Source organism: Psammomys obesus, unplaced genomic scaffold, assembly GCF_907164565.1.
Source record: "Psammomys obesus unplaced genomic scaffold, mPsaObe1.curated_primary_1811, whole genome shotgun sequence".
In the NCBI taxonomy this organism is placed as follows: Eukaryota; Metazoa; Chordata; class Mammalia; order Rodentia; family Muridae; genus Psammomys; species Psammomys obesus.
In genome coordinates this window covers 22,076,424-22,100,652 of record NW_026585797.1, presented here as the reverse complement: position 1 = coordinate 22,100,652, position 24,229 = coordinate 22,076,424, and the positions used below count along the sequence as shown (strand labels likewise).

The following is a 24,229-nucleotide window of genomic DNA, read 5'->3' as shown; positions in this document are numbered from 1 at the left end:
AAGAAAGAAAGAAAGAAAGAAAGAAAGAAAGAAAGAAAGAAAGAAAGAAAGATTTGAAGAGTTGTCTACATGGAATGCATGGAAGCTCTTCTCTTTTAATCCCCTAAATTCACAGTAACAGTGATTGGAATGTAATTCATGCTGTATTCAGATTTGGAATTAATCTAGGGATGCTTTAGCTGAGTGGAAAGATAACATGGGTTACCCAGATAGAGCAGGATTTGATTTAAGGACTTGAGCATCAGTGGCTTGGGGGCCCATTAGCTGTTCTGCAATCAGCTCCTGAGAGATACCAGAAAAGAAGAATCCAAATATTCACTTAATCTATAAAAAAAAAACCAAAACAAAACCAACAACTGAAGTGAAAACAGTAAATCTGAATGACAAGGACTGATAACTCCCAGAAAACCCCAGTTAAAAACAGATGTCATACAGTTTGCATTCCTGTAAAGTGGAAAACATTTAATAATTCTAAAGTTTTATGGATAAACACACATGTAAGAAAAATTTAAGTATACCGCATGATACCTATTAATTTTAGAATGGTACTTGGCTAGGAAAAAAGGGACAAAGAAATGAAATGGCAGTCAGCTGTGTCTAAAAATAAGCACAGGTGTGAAGTAAACTTATACAGCACCAGTCTTTTTACTTATCAGGTTACAGGTAATTGAGATCATACAATAAGCCCTTTTATGATGTCCTAAAATAATTCCCACTTTAAAATATATAGAGAGATAAAAAGGAATTCCCAGATTTTAGAGGTTGAAAAAATCATAATACTTGTACAATATCAACTACAGTGTTTGTTTACAGACAAGTTTTAGGTTCCAGTCTTTTTTGGCTAATAATATTAATGAGCATGATCCTTGTTCTGTTTTTTGAATATGAAAATGAGACAAAATGTTTCCAAATTGCTATGCCTTTCCATACATTTTGAAACGTCTTGCTTTTTTATAAATCTTTTATAGTCTCCTGACTATAAAAGCTGTCTTACTCCTGGCCTCTGCTTGTACATTGGTACCACATACTACAAGTTGGCTCTTTTGTACTTTGCTGTTATTCCATTTTTTTCAAGTGAGTTCGATTGTAGATTGTTATAAATAATAGAGATTGACCTTGATCCCAGAAGGAACATTCAGCTTTAGTTTTATCAAAGTCTTAGTACAAGACTAGAAATTAGTCTGTGATTCATTTTGCCTTGCTTTTTTTTTTTTCTTTTATTGCACTTTCCATTATGCTCTCAGTAGTTCACAGGAACATATAATTGGGCCTCAATTTACCTGTCTAGAATGACTGTGGCCATCTATCATTTCTTTCCAGATTAATTAAATTCCCTAGTCACCTAACTTTCAGTAACTGTAGAGGTTTTTTTTATTTTTTTATTTTTATTTTCATTAATTACAGTTTATTCACTTTGTATCCCCCCTGTAGCTCCCTCCCTCCTCCCCTCCCAATCCCACCTTTTCTCCTTCTTCCCCACCCATGCCTCTCCCCAAGTCCATTGATAAGGGAGGTCTTCCTCCCCTTCCCTCTGATCTTATTCTATCAGGTCTCATCAGGAGTGGTTGCATTGTTTTCCTCTGTGGCCTGGTAAGGCTGCTCCCCCCATCAGGGGGAGGTGATAATTAGGAATAGTGCTTCCTCAAGATCCAGCTATACCACTCCTAGGCATATATCCAAAGACGCTCAAGTACACAATAAGGACATTTGCTCAACCATGTTTGTAGCAGCTTTATTTGTAGTAGCCAGAAGCTGGAAACAGCCCAGATCTCCCTCAGTTGAGGAATGTATACAGAAATTGTGGTACATCTACACAATGGAATATTACTCAGCAATAAAAAAAATAAATTAAAAAAAAAACAAGGAAATCATGAAATTTTTAGGTAAATGGTGGGAACTGGAAAAGATCATCCTATGTGAGGTTTCTCAGAAGCAGAAAGACACATAGGGTATATACTCACTCATAAGTGGATATTAGACATATAATATAGGATAAATATACTAAAATGTGTACACCTAAGGAAGCTAATCAAGAAGGAGGACTCTGGCTAAAATGCTTAATCCCCATTCAGAAAGGCAAAGAGGATGGACATCGGAGGAGGGAGAAAACAGGGGAAAGGACAGGAGACTACCACAGAGGGCCTCTGAAAGGCTCTACCCTGCTGGGTATCGAGGCAGATGTTGAGACTCATAGCCAAACTTTGGGCAGAATGCAGAGAATCTTATCAAAACGGTGGGAGATATTAAGACCTGGAGAGGACAGGAGCTCCACGAGGAGAGCAACAGACCCAAAGAGTCTGGGCACAGGGGTCTTTTCTGAGACTGATACTCCAGCCAAGGACCATGCATGGAGATGGCCTGGAACCGCTGCACATGGCAGTTCAGTGTCCAAGTGGGTTCCATAGCAATGGGAACAGGGACTGTCTCTGACAGGAACTAAGTGTAGTTTTTTAAGGATTTTTCAGGCTGCTTAGGAAATCTCATTCCTCCTCTCATTTATTTCACCTGATGGTTTTAGTTTCAGCTGAATCTCCATTTCACAACAAAGCTGTCTGCATCTCCCATCGGGAAGCATTCTCTTGCCACACTTTCACAGTATTCCTTTAAAACATTTTCAATGATTGAATCCTACCTTATGTTTCTCTCACCTCTAGTGATGACTTAGAACCTGTGAAATTCCTTCATCATTGCACAAGAAGAAGATAACACTGTGATTATATATAATGAAGAAGGGAGGAAAATGGTGGACTTTGGCAGTCATATGCTTGTCCCATTTAAGGTTATTTAATCATCCACACAGCAGTGTTTTGAGTGTGTCCTACCTAAGTCTCATTAGATGTGCCTACAACACAGAGCCTCTGTACAAATTTATAAATTCACGTACGATTACTGTTTACTTGGTGGTTGTTTTGAGTTTTTACAGGTAGTGAAAAGATCCACCCACTCTCCGGCTCTTTTATGATGTTTTAATGGTTTACAGGCTCTGATTTTTCCTTTTATATTTGTGTTCAGAAATATTTACCCCAACTAATTATTAGACTTAAGGTGGTGACATTTCTACAAATAGTCCTGGTGCATAAAGTTTTATCTTTAATCTAAAACTCATATAGAAAACATCACAATAACATCTCTCTCTCTCTCTCTCTCTTTCTCTCTCTCTCTCTCTCACACACACACACACACACACACACACACACACACACACACATTTTCAGTAAGAAGACTCTCCTTAACCACCATTACATAGGCTCCTCTGACCTCTCTTTCTGTCTACATCTTTTCTTTGGGCTACCTCCTTAATGCTTCCTGTTGGCAGCTTTCTATGCCTTCACCCTCTCATGTTCTGTTCATAAAGCCCTAACTATCCTCACTGCTTTTGGAATGAATCACTTTTCTGCAGTGAGGTCTTATTTAAATAGTGGCTGGGTAAAATCTGCTTTCAAACACTTTAACTAGTACATGGCAAGTACTTTTAAACAAAACTTGGTTTGTGAGAAGTAAAAACTCTCATTTCTTTTCATCTTTCCCTAGTATATTACCTAACTTTAGGATCAGTATGTTTAAAGAGTATGCACTCAGCAAATACTGCTAATTAACCAATTATGCCTCCATGTGTTAACTTATTTAATACTAAGGAACATTAAAATGAAGTCCTTCATGGAAGGAAAACTGTAATTGACGACACAGGCATCAAAAACTAAACATGACTGCAAAATTCCTGAAGCAATTATTATAAAAAAATAACTTAAATGTCACTGTAGATATTCTCAGTTACTTCGTCAATAGAATTCCCAGTTGACTAACAATCACAGTTAAACACACACTGCTGCAGTTGTATCTAATTTGTAAGGAAGCAGCTTCATGAAAATGAAAGCAGAACTATTGTGGCTCTTTATCTCCAGAGAGAGGCCATACTGAGAAAACTATCACAAAAAGGAAATTGATGTCAGCCTGGTGGCCTCTGACTTAAAGAAATCAAAAAATAAATAAAAATAAGAATTTGCCAAGATGGCAGCGCTGGGACAACTCTCGTTTTGACCAACAAACAGCACAGCAGGATCAGCACAGTGACCAGCAGTCAGAACTCGTGGCCCTAAAACACAAGTGATTGTGTTTCCCAGATGATAGGATACCCCATGGTGGGGGATTCAATCAGCTTTAACTCACCCAGCTAAACCTCAGAAGAGATCCCGGTTCCACCAGGCCTTGGTGGCCAGCTCAGAGCCACATGCCAGCTTGCTCTGATCACTGCCCCAGACTGAACTGTGGGCACCACAACATCAGAGACTGAGAATTACAGTTGAGAGATAACCCCACGGTGCAGGAAACGATTGGGACCGACCTTAGGTCACCCAGACATCCTCTGGAAAAGACTCATGTTCCACGGGCGCCCCAGGAGCCAGCCTGGAGCCAGAGCTGGGGACCCAGGCCCCATCACAGAGTCCCGCCTGCACCTGACTGGCTGCCCCAGATAGAACTGTGGGCCCCAGGGCACCAGAGACTGAACTTCTCTTTTGGGTGCAAACTCACAGGGAGGGGAACGGCTGGTCTGATCTCAGAGCACTCAGTCGATACCACCACCCTAAAAAGGTCTCAGGGAAAAATTACCCAGTTTCGGCAGATGCCCAGGCACCCAGTCCCCAGAAAGGCAGAAAGGCAGAGCCACGTAAGTCTGTGCCTACAGGTTCTACTCGCCATCATAGACAGAAAGGCTGTCCGAAAGCAAAGAGTGTCTCTGTCAGGAGGAAACCCCACAGCAGGGGGATCATGAGGTGCAACGCTCAGGACACCCAACTCCAAAAAACTTTCTGGATTCACGCAGACTCTAGGCTCTAGCCTTCTACTGCAGGCATGAGCGCTGTGCTCACACACTATTATTAAGTACCTCTAGGGCATTGGGCGCACACAGCTGCATCCTCAGACCTACAAAAGCCAAATAGCCATTACAGCAGCCCTCAGATACTGCTCCAAGGATCAACCAGTTATTACTAGCTAAACTGACAAAACTGTGGGAATCCCTGGTTCTTCAAGAGGGCTGAACCCAACAATTACACTTTAAGAGCAACAGCTGCTACTCACTAAATTCAGAGCAAGAAACCCAGCAGCAGGGCAGTCATCACCAGGACCTCTCCTGAGAGGAGAGCCTTCTTGAACACCACAGTTACCATAAAGGTCCATACACCTGAAGTGAACTGTGACAATTCCTGAGAAGCACCACCATTCAGTTGACCGTACCCAAAAAGCAGAGGAGAACTTCAGAACCCTGCCAAGGGGATCTCCCCACCCCAGGACCAAGAAGACACCAGAAATTAACAGACAACACCTGAGACATGGGTAGAGGCCAGCGAAAAAGCACAACCAACAAAAGGCAAAGCAATATGGCATCCCCAGAACCCAGTTATCCAGGGGAAGTAGACCTGGACACCCTAACATAAGTGAAATTCAAGAAGATGACCTTACATCTATGCTTATGAAGAGGTTAATGGAGGAAGCAAATAACATGCGTAAAGAATTAGGGGAAGATATAATAAAAGAGATTATGGTCATCCTTAAAGAAATACAGGAAGATGTAGCCAAACAGTTTGTAGCGTTCAAAGAGGAAATGATTAAATCACTGAAAGAAATAAAAGAAACAGGAATGTTCAAGCAAACAGGCAAAGGAATTGAAGGAAAAACAAGAAAATACAGTCAGGTGAAGGAAATCAACAAGACGGTTCAAGATCTGAACTTAAAATTGGAAAAATTAAAGAAAACAAATGGAGGAAATCATGGAGAGGGAGAACCTAGGAAAGAAAACAGGAACTACAGAGGTAAGCATAACCAACAGACTACAAGAGATGTAAAAAAGGATCTCAGGTGTGAAAGATACAATGGAAGAAATCGATATATTCGTCAAAGAAAATAATAAATCTAAAAAAATTCCTGACACAAACCATCCAAGAAATCCAACACAACATAAAAAGACAAAACCTAAGACTCATAGGAATAGAGGGAAAAGAAGATTCCCTCCTCCAAGGCCCAGAAAATATTTTCAACAAAATCATTGAAGAAAATTTCCCCAACTCAAAGGGGAGGCCTATAAGAATACAAGAGGCCTAGAGAACACCTAACAAATTAGACCAGAAAAGAAAATCCTCCTGTCACATAATAATCAAAACAGTAAGTATACAGAACAAAGAAAAAATACTAAAAGCTGAAAGGGAAAAAAACCTAGTAACATATAATGGCAAACCCATCAGAATCACACCTGACTTCTCAACAGAAACTATGAAAGCCAGAAGAGCCTGGACGGATATCATGCAGACCCTAAGAGAACATGGATGTCAGCCTAAGCTACTGTACCCAGCAAAACTCTCAATCCTCATAGATAGAGAAAAACAAGATATTCAATGACAAAAAAAAATTTCAACAATACCTACACACAAATCCAGCGTTTCAGAAGATACTAGTAGGAAAAATACAACCCAAGAAAACTAACTACTTTCAAGAAAACACAAGAAATAAATAACCTCACTACATCAAAACCAAAAGTAGCCAAACACACACACTACCATAGCCAACATCAAAATCAAAGGATCTAACAGCCACTGGTCATTAATCTCCCTCAACATCAATGGACTCAGGTCTCCATTAAAAAGACACAGACTAACAGAATGGATGCATAAACAAGACCCAACAATCGGTTGCATACAAGAAACACACCTAAGTCACAAAGATAGACATTACCTGAGAGTAAAGGGCTGAAAGACGGTTTTCTAAGCAAATGGACCCAAGAAGCAAGCAGGAGTAGCCATTCTAATATCTAATAAAATAGATTTTTCAACCAAAATTAATCAAAAGAAGTAGAGAAGGACACTTCATACACATCAAGGGAAAAATCCACCAGGAAGATATCACAATCCTGAACATCTATGCCCCAAATTCAAAGGCACCCACATTCATAAAAGAAACTTTAATAAAACTTAAACCACACATAGCCCCCCATACATTAATAGTGGGAGACTTTAACACCCCACTCTCAACAAAGGACGGTCAACAAAACAGAAATTAAACAAAGAAACAATAACTCTGACAGAGATTATCAATCAAATGGACATCTACAAAACCTTTCACCAAAACACAAAAGAATTTACCTTCTCTCAGCACCTCATGGAACCTTCTCCAAAATAGATCACATAGTTGGTCACAAAACAAGACTCAACAGATACAAGAAGATTGAAATAATCCTTTGTATCCTATCTGATCACCATGGACTAAAGCTGGACCTCAATGACAAAAATAGCCAAAGGCCTACACACACATGGAAACTGAACAACTTGCTAATAAATGACAGCTGGGTCAGAGAAGAAATAAAGAAAAAAATTGAAGACTTCATAGAATTCAATAAAAATGAAGGCACAAAATACCCAAACTTATGGGACACCATGAAAGCAGTGCTAAGAGGAAAGTTCATAGCACTAAGTGCCTTCAAGAAAAAGTTCGAAACATCTCATGCAAGCTACTTTATGGCTCACTTTAAAACCCTAGAAAAAGAAGAAGCAGACACACCAAAAAGGAGTAGATGGCTGGAAATAATCAAACTCAGGGCTGAAATCAATAAATTAGAAACAAATAAAACAATTCAAAGAATCAATGAATCCAAGAGCTGGTTCTTTGAGAAAATCAACAAGATAGACAAACCCTTAGCCACATTAACTAAAAGGCAGAGAGACACTATCCAAATCAACAAAATCAGAAATGAAAATATTACACTGAAGAAATCCAAACAATAATTAGGTCTTCCAAAGTCTATATGCCACAAAATTAGAAAATCTAAATGAAATGGACAAATTTCTTGGCTGATTCTACATGCCAAAGCTGAATCAAGAACAGGTAAAGCAATTAAATTGTCCTATATCACCTAAGGAAATAGAAGCTGTCATCAAAAGTCTCCTATGCAAAAAAAGCCCAGGGCCAGATGGTTTCAGGGCAGAATTCTACCAGACCTTCAAAGAACAGCTAACACCAATACTCTTCAAACTATTCCACAAAATAGAAACAGAAGGAACACTACCAAACTCATTCTATGAAGCCACAGTCACCTTGGAACCTAAACCTCACAAAGACTGAACTAAGAAAGAGAATTTCAGGCTAATCTCCCTCATGAACATCAATACAAAAATACTCAACAAAATACTTGCAAACTGAATCCAAGAACACATCAAAGATATCATCCACTACGACCAAGTAGGCTTTATCCCAGGCATGCAGGGGTGGTTCAATATACGGAAATCGATTAATGTGATCCACCACATAAACAAACTGAAGGAGAAAAACCATATGATTATCTCCTTAGATGCTGAAAAGGAATTTGACAAAATCCAACATTCATTCATGTTTAAAGTCTTGGAGAGATCAGGGATACATGGCACATACCTGAAAGGCAATATACAGCAAGCCTATAGCCAATATCAAACTCAATGGAGAGAAACTTAAATCATTCCCACTGAAATCAGGGACAAGGCAAGGCTGCCCACTCTCTCTATGTCTCTTCAACACTATTCTAGAAGTTCTTGCTAGAGCAATAAGACAATTGAAGGAGATCAAGGGAATTCAAATTGGAAAGGAAAAAGTCAAAGTATCACTATTTGCAGATGATATGATGGTATACCTGAGTTACCCCAAAAATTCTACCAGGGAACTCCTACAGCTGATTAACACCTTCAGCAAAGTGTCTGGATACAAAATTAACTAAAAAAAAAAAAATCAGTATCCCTCCTATATACAAAAGACAAAGGGCCAAGAAAGAAATTAGGAAAACAATACCCTTCACAATAGCCAGAAAGGACATAATGTACCTTGGTGTTAACCTAACCAAGGAAGTCAAGAACTTGTATGAAGAAATTTTCCAGTCTCTGAAGAAAGAATTAGAAGATATCAGAAGATGGAAAGATCTCCCATGCTCATAGCTTGGCAGGATTAATATAGTAAAAATGGCCATCTTACCAAAAGCAATCTACAGATTCAATGCAATCCCCATCAAATTACCAACACAGTTCTTTACAGACCTTGAAAGAAAAATTCTCACCTTCATATGGAACAACAAGAAACCCAGAATTCTTAAAACAATTCTCTACAGTAAAAGATCTTCAGGAAGTATCTCCATCCCTGATCTCAAGCTACACTATAGAACAGCAATACTAAAAACTGCATGGTACTGGTATAGAAATAAACTGGTGGATCAATGGAATCGAATAGAAGACCCTGACATAAATCCACACACTTATGGACAACTGATTTTTGACAAGGATGCCAAAACCATTCAATGGAAAAAAGACAGTATCTTCAACAAATTGTGCTGGTCTAACTGGATGTCTACATGTAGAAAAATGAAAATAGATCCATACTTAGCACCCTGCACAAAGCTAAAGTCCAAGTGGATGAAAGACCTCAACATAAAACCAGACATACTAAACCTCTTAGAAGAAAAAGTGGGGAGTACCCTTGAACTCATTGGCACAGGAGACAACTTCCTGAATAGAACACCAACAGCACAGGCTCTAAGAGCAACAATCAATAAATGGGACTTCATGAAACTGAAAAGCTTCTGTAAAGCAAAAGACACTGCCTCAGAACAAAACGACAGCCTGCAGATTGAGAAAGGATCTTCAACAACACTATATCTGACAGAGGGCTAATATCCAGTATATATAAAGAACTAAAGAAGTTAAACAGCAAAAAATCAAGTAATCCAATTAAAAAATGGGGTACAGAGCTAAACAGAATTCTCTGCAGAGGAATAACGAATGGCAGAGAAACACTTAAAGAAATGTTCAACCTCATTAGCCATCAGGGAAATGCAAATCAAAACAACCCTAAGATTTCACCTTACACCCATCAGAATGGCTAAGATCAAAAACTCAAGAGACAACACATGCTGGAGAGGTTGTGGAGAAAGGGGAACCCTCCTTCACTGCTGGTGGGAATGTAAACTTGTACAACCACTCTGGAAAGCAATCTGGCCCTTTCTCAGACAACTAGGAATAGTGTTTCCTCAAGATCCAGCCATATCACTCCTAGGCATATATCCAAAAGATTCTCAAGTACACAAAAAGGACATTTGCTCAACCATGTTTGTAGCTGCTTTATTTGTAATAGCCAGAAGCTGGAAACAGCCCAGATGCCCCTCAGTGGAGGAATGGATGCACAAATTGTGGTATATCTACACAATGGAATATTACTCAGCAATAAAAAACAAGGAAATCATGAAATTTGCAGGTAAATGGTGGGATCTGGAAAAGATCATCCTGAGTGAGCTATCCCAGAAGCAGAAAGACGCACACAGTATATACTCACTCATATAGACATATAATATAGGATAAACCTACTAAAATCTGTACACCTAAAAAACTAATCAAGAGGGAGGACTCTTGCTAAAATCCTCAGTCCCTATCCAGAAAGGCAAAGAGGATGGACATCAAAAGAAGGAGAAAACAGGGAACAAGTTAGGAGCCTGACACAGAGGACCTTATGAAAGGCTTTGCCCTGCAGACTATCAAGGAAGATGCTGAGACTTATGGCCAACCTTTGGGCAGAGTGCAGGGAATCTTATTAAAGAAGTGGGAAACAGTAAGATCTGGAGAACACAGGAACTCCACAAGGAGAGCAACAGAACCAAAAATCTGAGCACAGGGGTCTTTCCTGAGACTGATTCTCCAGCCAAGGACCAGGCATGGAGATAACCTAAGACCCCTGCACAGATGTAGCCCATGGCAGTTCAGTATCCAAATGGGTTCCATTGTAATAGGAACAGGGACTGTCTCTGACATGAACTAATTGGCCTGCTCTTTAATTATCTCCCCCTGAGGGGGAAGCAGCATTACCAGGCCACAGAAGAAGACAATGCAGCCACTCCTGATGAGACCTAATTGACTAGGGTCAGAAGGAAGGAAAACAAGACCTCCCCTATCAGTGGACTTGGGGCAGGGCATGCATGCAGAGGATGGAGGAAGGGAGGGATTGGGATGGGAGGAGGGAAGGAACCATGGGGGGGGATACAAAGTGAATAAAGTGTAATTAATAAAGAAAAAAAAAGTAAAATAAATAAATAAAAATAAAACAACAGAAGCTGGTTAGTAAGGCTTTTGAAAACTGAGCTATTTTGTGGCAGAAATAGTACCAATGAAATAAATGGCAGCCACTAGGAGGGTTCTTGTAGGGTAGACCACATATTTATTCTAATTAGGCATTTGACTCTGTGTAACCAATGAGGCTATCTGAGACAACAAACAAATACTCTTGAGGAGATGGGTATTAGCTACAGAGGGACAAAAACATAACTTTACATGTCAGATAAGAGTCCCTACTGTCCATCTGCACATACTGTCCATCTATACACACAGTTCATCTGTACATGCAGTCCACCTGTAGTTTTAAAGCTTCCCAATGATGATTATGATGATCATGTGACCAGGCAGGTCCTTTAGGTTCACAATAATGAAAAATAGTTCAGATAAGCTGAGACCACTGGTCTCAAAAAAGTGACACTTTAATTATCACAATATGGAAGAATGTATTATCTACTACATGAAATATTTACAATGGGGAAATCATAGGCTATGATTGGTTCATATTTAAAAGTTAGTATGTGCATTGGAATAACCTGGAAATGAACAGTGAGCATGTGTTAGGAATTCCTAAAATGAAAGTGTGAAACCTCAAAATTGTATTGCTTTATTGGCTTCAGTATGGGAACTATTATCATATATGCAAATTGGCAAAATCACTAATGGACTCTAAACACTTAAAATACTAAAATGAATTGACCAAAGTTCCCAACTGGAAATGCTGAGAGCTTTAATAGAGTAGACCCTGATGGTTTAGATAAAACTAGAATGCATTTAATATTTTTAAAACATCAAATTAATCTAGTAACGTTTTAAAGGGGGAGGGGGCTGAACAATGGCTCAGAGGTTAAGAGTACCATCTGCTCTTCCAGAGGTCCTGAGTTCATTTCCCAGCAACCAAATGGTGGCTCGCAATCATCTAAAATGAGATCTGGTGCCTTCTTCTGGCATGTAGGTGTACATGCAGACAGAACATTGTATTCATAATAAATAAATACATCTTCAAAAAAAGGAAGTGGCAGAACAAAAAGGAGGAGCAGTATCATAATTGTTAAAATAGCAATCATACAGTCACTGTCAGTGTTAGAAGTTCGGGATCAGATAGTTTGTCAACTGTAGTTTGGGGACCAGCTAGATGGTCTGCCAATCTTACAAGAAAAGAACAACAATGACAAAAAGTTTTCTCTCTCTATTTCAGTAAATACCTAGAACATCCCAACCACAGAGGACAGTGCTGCGATAACCTATTTTCATGTCTCGAGGAAAACAGAACACATAGTTTACGTCAATTCTGCCCCCTTTCTGCTTACTTTTTCATTAGAGACTTGGGGACTGTGGTGACAATTTGGTGTCGGCGACAGCACATGTTCTTTGTACCCCTCTCAGATCAGGGATTTTCTTCTAATGTGTCTTATGTTCTCTGTGTACTTTTCCTGCGGTTTTGGCCACAATCCTCAGGAGTGCCATTCCCATTTTCTAGCATTCCCATCCTAGAGATGCTCAGCGGTGAGTCAGTGACAATGTCACAGGAAGAATAATGTGCAGGACATTTATTGACAACTTGATATGAGTAGCAAAGGAAATTAAGTTGTCCAGAGAGCTCACCTGGAAAGCAGATGGTCCGTTCTCATGCTGGGAGTCAAACTATGTAAGTTCCAGATCTCAGGTATCATACAAGATCTTTGTGTGTTAATTGGAGATACAATAAAAGATATAAGAACACTTATGGATGGAATGATTAGTCACAGGTTAAAACAACAACAAAAAACCCTCAGAAAGAATGAGACTTAGGCTTCCGACATCATACGCGAGCATGAAGGAGAATCTATTATATAGCATCTATTGTATAGATGATTGTGTACCATACACTGTAGAAGTTAAGGATCCTTTGGCATTGTTAAGGCACACATAAAAGTCCCCAAATCCACTTCTGTATTAGAGTCATACTACTCTCCATAACATAAAATGTGTATATGATACTGCAATTTTCTTTAATAATTATTTCAAAACTATTACTTTTCATTTTATTTATTTAATTCAATTTATTCACTTTATATCCCAGCTATAGCCCCCTCCCTCATTCTTGTCCACTCCCAACCCCTCCCATGCCCCTACCCTAGTGCACTGATAACGGAGGTCCTCCTCCCCTTCCATCTGACCTTAGTCAATCAGGACCGGCTGCATTGTCTTCCTCTGTGACCTGGTAAGGCTGCTCCCCCCTCAGGGGGAGGTGATCAAAGAGCCTGCCACTGAGTTTATTTCAGAGACAGCCCCTGTTCCCCTTACTAGGGAGCCCACTTGGACACTGAGCTGCCATGGGGTACATCTGTGCAGGGGTTCTAGGTTATCTCCTTGAATGGTCCTTGGTTGGAGTATCAGTCTCAGAAAAAAAAACCCTGGGCCCAGATTTTTTGGTTCTGGTGCTCTCCTTGTGGAGCTCCTGTCACCTCCAGGTCTTTCTGTCTCCCCCTTCTTTCATAAGATTCCCTGCACACTGCCCAGAGTTTGGCTATGAGTCTCAGCATCTGCTTTGATACCCTGCTGGGCAGAGTCTTTGAGAGGTCCTCTGTGGTAAGCTCCCATCCTGTCCCCTCTTTCTCCATCTTTCAATGTCTGACCTGTTTGCCTTTCTGAATGAGGATTGATCATCTTACCCAGGATCCTCCTTCTTGCTTAGCTTCTTTAGGTGTACAGATTTTAGTATTTTTGTCCTTTATTATCCACTTATAAGTGAGTATATACCATGTGTGTTTTTCTGCTTCTGGGGATATCTCCTTTAGGATGATCTTTTCTAGTTCCATCCATTTGGAGTACAGGGAATCTTATGAAAGAAGGGGGAGATAGAAAGACCTGGAGTGGACAAGAGATCCACAAGAAAGAAACACTATTACCTTTAAAGAAACACTTTTAGGCATAACCCTATTAATATATGTGCTGTCAAACATGCCTTTTTCCTGAGTAAAGGCAGAAGAACCTAGTAAATCTAGAGAGTAGAGTTCTAGTGAACTACACAGAGATTTTTTTTCCATTCTGCATTTTCTACTGAATTCAGTAGCAATATTAGTTATGTTTCCTGTTACCATGACTAAACATCCAATAAGGAGCAGGTTGAGGAAGAAAGGGTTCACTGTGGCCTAACAGTTCTAGTAGTTCAAGGAGATACCATCCTTCATGGTGTGGCCATAACAAGAGAATAAGATGGCTGCAATCAGTGAAACTGGGTGAACAGGAAGTTGTGCAAAAGGATAAATCTCCCATCATGCATCATAAGAATGGACTATTGCCTACTAAGGAAGCCCACTCAAGTCTTGTGTGCAGGATTTTGTCAAAGATATTGTTATGTCAATATGGCGTGATCACATGTCAAATGTTTACTGTGACTAATGGAATCTAGATCCTACACATACAAAATCCTTCTATCAGGGTACCTCAGAGATCTTCTGCTTAGTTCCCTGCAACACAGGGGTTCTTAATCTGGGGGTGGCGATCCCTTTGGCAAACCCCTATCTCCAAATAAATTTTCCTTATGATTCACAACAGTATCCAGGGTATATTTATGAAGTAAGGGCAAAATAATTTTTTTTTCTGGTGGGGGTGGGGTCACTACAACATGAAGGACTGCATTAAGGAGTCAGCATTAGGGAGGTTGAGAAGCACTGCTCTAACAGAATATTGCTTGTTACACGACCGTTTTGAGCATCCAGTTCTGTTGTGTTAACCCCTTCCAGCACTATAAAATAGTGAAAGATTTCTTGGTCCCACTGTCTCACATCTTATAGGCATCTTATCAACTCAAGTGCCCCAGTTATAGTTCTGTGATGTTTTTTTTTTTTTTTTATTTTTGGCTCCTGCTTAGCACTTACTAATTATCTTCACTTTCCTAAGAGAAGAGGTCCTGTCTCTGAGGCTACCCTTACATGTCCATTATTTAAGAGTGGGTCCTTTGATTTTAAGTACCAAATGAAACTCCTATCATATAGGGAGTTTTCAGTGCCTTTATTTTGGAAGAAACGGTGACAAGTAAAATGCTCCTCACATTAAATATTATTTTCACCATCTTTGCTCGCATAGATGTCTTTCTTTTTCTACCAATCAAGTAGAATTTTTAAAGTCATGCCTCAAGGTTTATTTGCAATTCCCTGCCCATCCTAAAGCCTCAGAAAACCTTCACAGAAAGAACCTGTACCTCCTTAAGTTTGTTCTCAAAAGTCAATTTCCTTCTGAGATGCACTGACTGCATTGCACCTCAGAGTTGATTTCAGGCACATCCTTTTATCTAGATAGAAACTGGCTTTTAAGAACAGAGACCTTGACTCTACCCTCACCTTTACAGCACCCAGAATTCCCACTTTAATGTGCTGCTTGAGGTTATTAGCTTAAATTGAATATGCAGTGATTTATTCAGAATGTTACTCAAGGTCACATAACAAAGCTAAAGTGGAGCTAAGGAATATGTAGCTAATGTCTAAAAAATTTCTAATTGTTTGTCTCAGTCTGAGTCTCAGAAGAGTGGTATTACTTTCTTTCAAATTAGAGTAAATGAAAAGTAGGCTAGACCAAGCACAGAAGAACACAGTGTGCGGAACAGCTGTACTGTGTCCTCAATGGAAAGAGCTAAATTATAATTAAAGGCATGTTTCATCCTTCCTGCCCATGTACTCTTTTGAAGATGCTCTTTACTTGAGTGCTTTGGGGCTTCCTTTGTCCCTATGAGTCCGAGGGTAGACTGATTTCTCTTGCTGATATCTGCCATCTTAAAATATTTGGAAGCAGCCTAGGAAATTTAAAACTGGTTGAGAACCACAATTTCTATACATGTCAAGATACTAAAGGAATGTCACCATGCTAAGGCTCCCAGCAATTTACAAGTAGTTGGAGTTGGAAATGGATCAAAGATATTAAGAAACAAAAATCAAAGTTTAAGTATGTTCTCTAGATCTAAGGAGAACCTCTTTTCTTCTTCTTCTTCTTCTTCTTCTTCTTCTTCTTCTTCTTCTTCTTCTTCTTCTTCTTCTTCTCCTCCTCCTCCTCCTCCTCCTCCTCCTCCTCCTCCTCCTCCTTCTTCTTCTTCTTCTTCTTCTTCTTCCTCTTCTCCTCTTCCTCCTCTTTCTCCTCCTCCTCCTCCCCTTCCTCCTCTTTCTCTTCCTCCTCCTCTTTTTTTTGTTGTTGTTCTTGTAAATTTCTTCTTATTTGTGGTCCATTTTCTGCTGCTTCTTTTACTTTTTACCACCCCATCTTCTCAATACTGGGTTAGTACAGTGTCTTTGTGTATGTGTGTGAATGTATCAGTAGGCTTGTTCATGTGTACACTCATGTGGAAGCCAGAGAAGGCCACGTTTGGTGTATTTCTCTACCATACTCCACCGTTGAGACAGGGTTTTCGACCGACTTTGGAGATTTCCAGTTCAGCTTAAATTGGCTAGCCAAGAATCCCCTGAGGCCTTCCTGACTCTGGCTCCCCAGTGCTGCGAATACAGGCTCATACTATGCACCCAACAGACTACTGTTTTGCTTATTTGTTGGTGTTGTTGCTGCTGCTGCCGTTTGTTTATTAACTTGGATGTTTTATTCTAAAACTCAATCATTCTCCATGTTAATGCAGCAAGCATTTTGCTAGGTGGATCATCTCCCTAGCCCTTCAAATAGATTTTTAATAAGCATACACTGTGTGCAAATAAAACTTTGGTATGCATAAGAACACTGTCACAGAGCAAATTGTTTAATCTTAATAAAATTATCTGAAGCCAGTGCTCAACACTGACCAGGAACCATCTAGATTTCTGGGAGTATGTACACAGGAACATTTCTACCTCTGACTAAATATTACATGTGTTGGGAGAGAATAAGCTCTGTAAGCCTGGGTATAGTTTTGCAGTTATAATAAAGCAATGCACTTAAGGCTAAAGAAACAGTTGGGAAGCAAGTTAGCTATCGAATGAAAGGCAAAACTGCAAATAGGTAGAAGGAGAATGCAAGGAAAAGGTGGGAAAGGAATCATGCATGCCTGAGTATGTTGGAAATCTATTTCTTGTGGAGAGAAGCCTTCACTTGGAGGTATTGGTCAAAATTAACTATTTCTTAAATAGAGAGACTACACCCTTCTCAGGCTTTCATTGTGTAGTCAGCTTTCATTGGTCTGAGCACACATTACAATTTCATGTAAAAGCAAATACACTATAATGTACTGGATTAATGAACCTAATCTGGAGAAAAGTCACCAAACAAGACTGAATTTTCTTTATACTATTACTATATAAATTATCTAGTAGGCCAGTGTGCAAAAGGAAACATTGTAAAAAATTAAGCAGGGAAAAAGGTTTTCCCTTTTCTAGTTATCCAGACCAGGGAAATTCTATACATATCTGTCCCAAACCCTTCACATGTCAAATTTTAATGCTTGCCTAAAATGCATGTATTTTTAGCCTGCAATATGAAGGTATTTTACATCTTTATATAACATAGATGTTTTAATTTTATCATATATTTGAAGATGAAGTTGCAACCCAAATCAGAGTGGCAAGACTAATATTGGTTCCACTTTCATCAGACCAACACATTTTTGGATTTACCTTAGTATTTTATCCACATTCTAAGACAGTTCATTATAATAACTTTTAATACAGTACTTGGCACTCAGTAAATCATACTATACACACATAGGCTGTGATGTTCGAACAATGAACCTCACCCAGCAACTTCAGAGTGGTTGCTCTCCATTGTAATGCTGTGCTTCAAAAACAGGTGAGAAGGTAAACTGAGGCCTGAAGTCACATTTTCCTCATGCAGGCACAGACCTGACTTCTCCTTAGCAGGATGCATCCGTGGCTAATACAACTCTCTACATTTTCAGGAGAACGTTGAGGGTGAAGACTGCAGCCGTTGCAAATCTGGCTTCTTCAACTTGCAAGAGGATAATCAGAAAGGCTGTGAGGAATGCTTCTGTTCGGGGGTGTCGACCAGATGTCAGAGTTCCTACTGGACCTACGGGAAGGTAAGGTTGCACACTGCCCCTTTACACGCTGCCCGTCAACCCAGCGTCTCTGTCACCCTTGTGCTTTTGTAGGAAACTGAAAAAATAAACAAACCACAATAACATCATACAACCTTAGGAACTACTTAAAATTGTCTGAAAACAAAGTGAATGGAATTTCATTCAAACACTGTTTATGTATTTGTGGTTCAAAGCCTTTTAGATGTGGCCTAGAGAAAGGACTCAGTGCTTCTGGCTCTTGAAGGGGTCTAGAGTTTGGTTCCCAGCACCCGCAGCACATAGCTCAAAACTGCCTGTAACTCTAGTTCCAGCGGATCTGATGTCCTCTTTTAGCCTCTGTGGGCACCCACGCTCACATGCATATACCTTACTCACACCCAGACACACACAGCCAAAAAGATATTTATTAAGGTATTTTTGTAAGTGTACAGACTGAGTCCCCTCTGAAGTAGCTACAACCCTTATCAAATCCCATATTTGAAAATATAATGAAAATCATGTTGCTTTCATCCCAAGCACTAGATGTACAAGAGAAAACATAAGATAACAATCATAAATATTGTATTTCCATTCACCCATATAATCTATGTGTCACTAACGAAAACACCTGACTTCGTTCTTCAGCAGTAACTACAACTGTCTTTCTCTAAAACAAACATGTATCATATGCTCGCTCACTTGGCCCACTGTGCTTCTCCCTGCCTGCATGCAGGGAGCCATTTCCTCCCCTGGAGAAAATATGTGAGAGGAAAGTGGGGTCTTTGGTAGTTACCATAGTCACACTGGCTGCACTCAGCACAGAGCACGTAGAAAGCGGGTTAGAAAAGAGACCTTCATAGTGAATGGAAAAGTAGACTTCAGGAAAAGGCCACTGAGACACTATGGTATTCTAGCTGGAGAGCCAGTAACAGTAACAGTGAGTGCCATGTCAGAGTCATGCTTTATAGACTGCTATTTTAATAAACTATCTCCTAAACACTTCTTTCTTCCAGCTTTGACCTGCAAACTAATCCCGAACACAATCATCTGTTCTATGTGGCTTTTGCCTCAGGTTTGAAATAAGTAGTTTCTGACTGTACTCTTGTATTATCTCCGTGAATATCTCTCCACTTAGCCAGTGTCTTGATTTCAAAGAAAACTTCAAAGAAACAATAACAAGTAGACTTAATGTCTAACTTCTTCATTTTGGTGACAGAGTCGTGCTTAAGGTTGCTGACAACTCCACCGATAAATTTAAGTTTCATGGCTTTCCAATGGATGGGGAATAGTTAGCGTTCAGGTCTTGGTCTTCAGAACCTAGTTCCATGCTCCTACCCAGGTGTCTCAGAACACCTGAGGACATCTAGAGTTAGAAAGGGAAACAGAAGTCAGCATTTGCTGCTGTCTACCTAACTGTTGGTTTTTGACCCAGTTTGCCTTTTTTTTTTTTAAACCAAAGCATCTTAGCTATTCCAAATTTGTTGTTTAAAAATGAACAACAATAAATTGAAATCAAATAATCTCTACATAAAAAGAAAATTAAAGTTATATTTAATCAATATATGTTCAGTCTTATCTCTCCGGTTACTCTCATTTGCAACACCAGCTATATCTTGGAAACTGGCACCTTTTATGGTTATTAACCTTGGATTTCAGCTTGGCTAGATGGAGGGCTGAGCAGGACCTGAGTAGATTCTTTTCTAGATCTCTGCAAAGATACCTGGATCAGAACAACTGTCTTGTAGTTGATGCTTTATTCTATTCATGGATTAAAGTTTTGACCAGACTATTGGGAGATGGTGGGAGTGCTGGAAGTGGGGCCTGGCAAGAGGAAGTAAGTCAAAGTGGCCATGTTTTGGGAAGGGACATCCTGCTATTCTTTACCTTTATGTGCTGCCCACTGGCTGTCATGAGTTCAATGGCTCTCCCCTACTGCAATCTGTCCACTAGGCTGGACAAATCTGGGATCTTGGAAGCAAATAAAATCGCCCCCTAAGTTGTTGATCTTAGGTGTTTGCTCACATTGATGCTAAAACTACCACAAGCCGGGGTGTTTTGAAGCCTCCCAACTCAGCAAACAGTTTTGTCTTAACTACACAGGATGGCTTCACATTGAAGGGGATTCGTAGGCCTGACCTTGACACAAGAAGTGTAGGCATACAGTGTTACGCCTGGGATATAACACTGTAAAGCAAATCATTACTCATCTTTTATTCCTCTTTTAAAGTTATTTCCTTTCCTGGGCCAGGCTATGAGTCCCTAGAGTACTTCTGATCCTATGGGAAAGAAGGTATACAGCCTTGGGAGATGTTGTCATAGCAACGTTCCGGTGGATTCAAACATCCTGAAACCTGAAAACAAGCAATTCAGAAAGTAGGAAGAATGGAAATATTGAATGAAAGTTACCTTTTAGGTCTTGCATGTATGATTTCCTTTGTCCTCTGCATTATGGATACATATGCAGCACTTGTGAGATATTAGGATTCATAAGACTTTCAGAAAAACAACTGACGTGAAAAATGTGAAACTCTAAATCAAATCATTTGATAAATTATTTAGCATCATAACCACTGAAAAGTTATAACTGACTTCTATTTTTGGTGACATTAACAAAATGCTTGCCATGCAAGTACGAGGGCCTGAGTTCAAATCCCCAGTACTCACATAAGTAGCTGAGAGCGGTAAAGCACACCAATAATCCCAGCACTGCAAAGACAGAGATGCTCGGATCCCTGGGCTGCAAGCCAGTCTACCTGAATCAGCACCACGGAAGTGAAAGGCTGTGTCTCAAACACTAGAAGGTGGAGAGCAACTGAGGAAGACAGCAGGTGCCAATCCTGACCTCCAGCACACAGCCTCATACCAGCATGCACATATGCACAGACACATATGCCATCCTTTGTGCACACACACACACACACACACACACACACACACACACACACACATACACACACACAAATACTAGTTGAAATCATAGTATAAGGAAACAGTAAGAAGTTATTATTACATGGTTCTATTAAGATTCGTAAAAAGTCAATAAGAAATAAACAATGGATTCTGTATGAGCACACATGGTAGTATGCTCATATACTCATATACTCAATGTTTTTGAAGTGCCTGTAGCCTTTTCCTCTCTGAGCACTGAGCTAGAGGAAAATAAAAAACAAAAAAAAAAAAAAAGAAAACCCCACAGAAAACAAAAAACAAACAAATAAAAACAACTACTGCTTTTTTTAGTTTGTGTGTTTGTTCGTTTTTTTGTAACTGCTGATGGCTGTGTTTTCTTTAAGGTTCAAGAAATGCAGGGTTGGTATCTCACAGACATCTCTGGCCGCGTTCAGCTGGCTCCTCAGCTCGATCACCCGGACTCCCCTCAGCAGATCAGCATCAGCAACTTCCAGGCCCGGCGCTCCCTCCCAGATGCTTACTACTGGAGTGCGCCAGCCCCATATCTGGGAAACAAAGTAAGTCCATTTGTGACATTCTTCTTGAAATGGTATTTTTATTCACCTATCTAGAAACTAACTCATACTGTATTACATTTCCAGAAGCAACTTAATGAGATGAAATTGGGCATCCTCCATATGGCATAACTAATACAAGTAAAAGATATCAAAGGGCTATGGCATCCTAAGATTTTCATATAGGTTCTGGGTAACCTTTTAGAATGCGTATTAACGAAATCTTTAGAGAGATTTTGGGAAAACATTTTAAGACACTGGAGGAAACTATGATGTGTTTATTTAAGTGTAACTAGAGTGACATTTTTTACAAAGTTTTCCTCTGCCGCAGTTTTATTTCAAAACTGATAAGCAAGGCACTTGCCTTTTTCTTCTATCCAATATGCATGTTAATTGGAAAATGGGATTTATTGTGTATCTAATTCAATACTTGTTATGAAGTGTGTTTAAAGAATACCTCGTATTTTCTAGAATTTGGACAAAGAAGCACCCTGAACTTGCCATATTGAAAGCACATGTTGCTTTCAAGCTGACACAAATGTAAAACACACAGATAATCAGGGAGAACAACCTTGAAAATTCAAGATGTGTGTATGTGTGCGCATGTGTGTGTGCGTGTGTGTGTCTGTGTGTTTAAAGGTTTTTCTGTTGTACATGATTTCCCTCTAGATGTATTTCTTGATGTTTGGAATTCTGTCTTCTTCTGCCAAATCATTTATTAAAAACTAAATTTAATTATTTTGTGATTTTTTCCCCTGGTGTATGTGTATTAATACCTTGTGATGGATTAAGTTGCTTCATCACACCAGAAGATGGTGATGACAAAAACCTGGTAATGGGGTCACAATGTCACCTGTCACCTCTAAGAACATATTGCTAATATTGAAAAAAAAAATCCCTTCATTTGTTAAGTAAACAAAAATATACTTATAAATATTGGCTGTATTGCATAATATGTGAGCATTGAAACAGAAATGATAGTAACTCGTGTACTGCTCAATGAATGGGAACTGGCAATTTTAGTTGATTGAAACAGTCCCACTCATCCCCAGGTTCTTCATTTCAACAGGCTTCTAAATGCTACTACAAAAAAAAAAAAATGTGTAAATGAATAAAGTAGGTTTTCAATGAACATGTATTTTAAAAGAGACAGCATATGTTACATAAAATTCAATAGCTGTAATAAAAATATAATTAAACTTTTATTTGCTAGGCCCTTTATGACATGAAGTCATTTTATCCTATTTAGAAACCTCCTATATCCCTGACAAGAACAAAACAGCACATGGCTTGAATTTCTGCTGCTTTCCGCTGCCAAAAAGTAAAAATAAAAATAAAACTCATTTCTTTTTATTGCTGAAAGGAGCTTCAAGAAGAAATTTGGGTCAAAAATAGATGAGTTTCAGACTAGTGTGGTGATACCATGCCATTATTTAAAGACAGTCACTAATAGAAATTACCATTACCATATTTCCCATCATTTCTTTTTTTGGTCTTATGCCTTTTCTTTCTGTTGGCTGCAACTCAAACCAACAGAAGGAAAGCAAGCAAATGGGATATTAAGTAACATCGGAGCAAAGAATTTGGACATCCTGTTCATAGTGGTTGGATCCCAAAGATAACTTCCCTCATCTGGCTGAACTGTTTCTTCTCACCACCCACAATGAGACACTTCCTATTCCGCGGCAGAGCATCTTCACTTCACAAAGCCCTGCCTGCCTGCCCCATTTCCATTCAGTGAGCAAAATGATGGTAACAGAGTGTGCAAATTGTTTGACTGTGGAAGGCATTTTTTAGCATACTGTGGAAGCCCTCAGTGGCTTACTGTCAGCCTTCTCAGTATGAATGAAACAATTTGCCTTAATAACTGAACCATATAAATTTTTGATACTACAATAATACTGCCAGCTCTCAGAAATTACCACAGTACATCTTAACTGTCATGTCACATCACGTAAATTACAGTCATGATGACACACTTAGCTTGCTTGATTTAATATCTTGCTAAGGAAATGGAAAATTGTAGGTCCTTGTTTGTAAATTCAATAAAGCCACTTTTTTCAATAGTTGAGGCTATATTTTTTTTTGCCAGTAATTGCCATTTGAATAAGAACCACTGTCAGCATCTGATAGGAATAGTACATCATGATTTTCCTTAACATCTGCTTAATCAGTGAGTTTTATTGATAGACACAGTTTGTAAGCTGTGAGGATATGACATCCCCTCTACTTCTTAAGTGTTAATTCCTAAGGCAAAAATATTTATTTATGAGATGTAATCACCTTTTTCTAAATGTAGATGGAACGGATTCAGGAACACTGTGCTATCTGTGTGGTTATATGGCTGCCTGCAATAGAGAAAGAGATGCCGGGTATATTCTCCCATAATAAAGACTACAGTTCTTGCCTCATCTCTTAAGATCCTAACCACACATAATTAAAGAGCTCCTTCCTGGGATACCCTGTGATAACACCCCAGTGATCCAGTGCCATCAAAGTCAAGGGCGTAAGCAATTTTCATAAAGAATACTTTTTATCCAGTGAAGCCACACTGCTCGGTGGAAAATAAAGAGTGTGTAAGGGGGTGTAGGACTGAGTCTGGCTACTGAATGAAGCTCAGAAGATAGCAACCCAGTGATGTACAGGCTGATAATAAAAGGTCACCATCTCAACTCTGAATTAGTTCAATA

The 24,229-nt window shown here is 39.4% G+C and overlaps 1 protein-coding gene across 1 annotated transcript in view; it reads left to right on the top strand.

Moving 5' to 3' along the window:
* Positions 1 to 24,229, top strand: part of Lama2 (laminin subunit alpha 2) — a 602,337-nt gene that overhangs the window by 259,324 nt on the left and 318,784 nt on the right. Inside the window, exons 11-12 of the mRNA XM_055599236.1 lie at positions 17,956 to 18,096; positions 21,369 to 21,542. Coding sequence (XP_055455211.1) covers positions 17,956 to 18,096; positions 21,369 to 21,542 — 315 coding nt within the window. The remainder of the gene's footprint in view (positions 1 to 17,955; positions 18,097 to 21,368; positions 21,543 to 24,229) is intronic.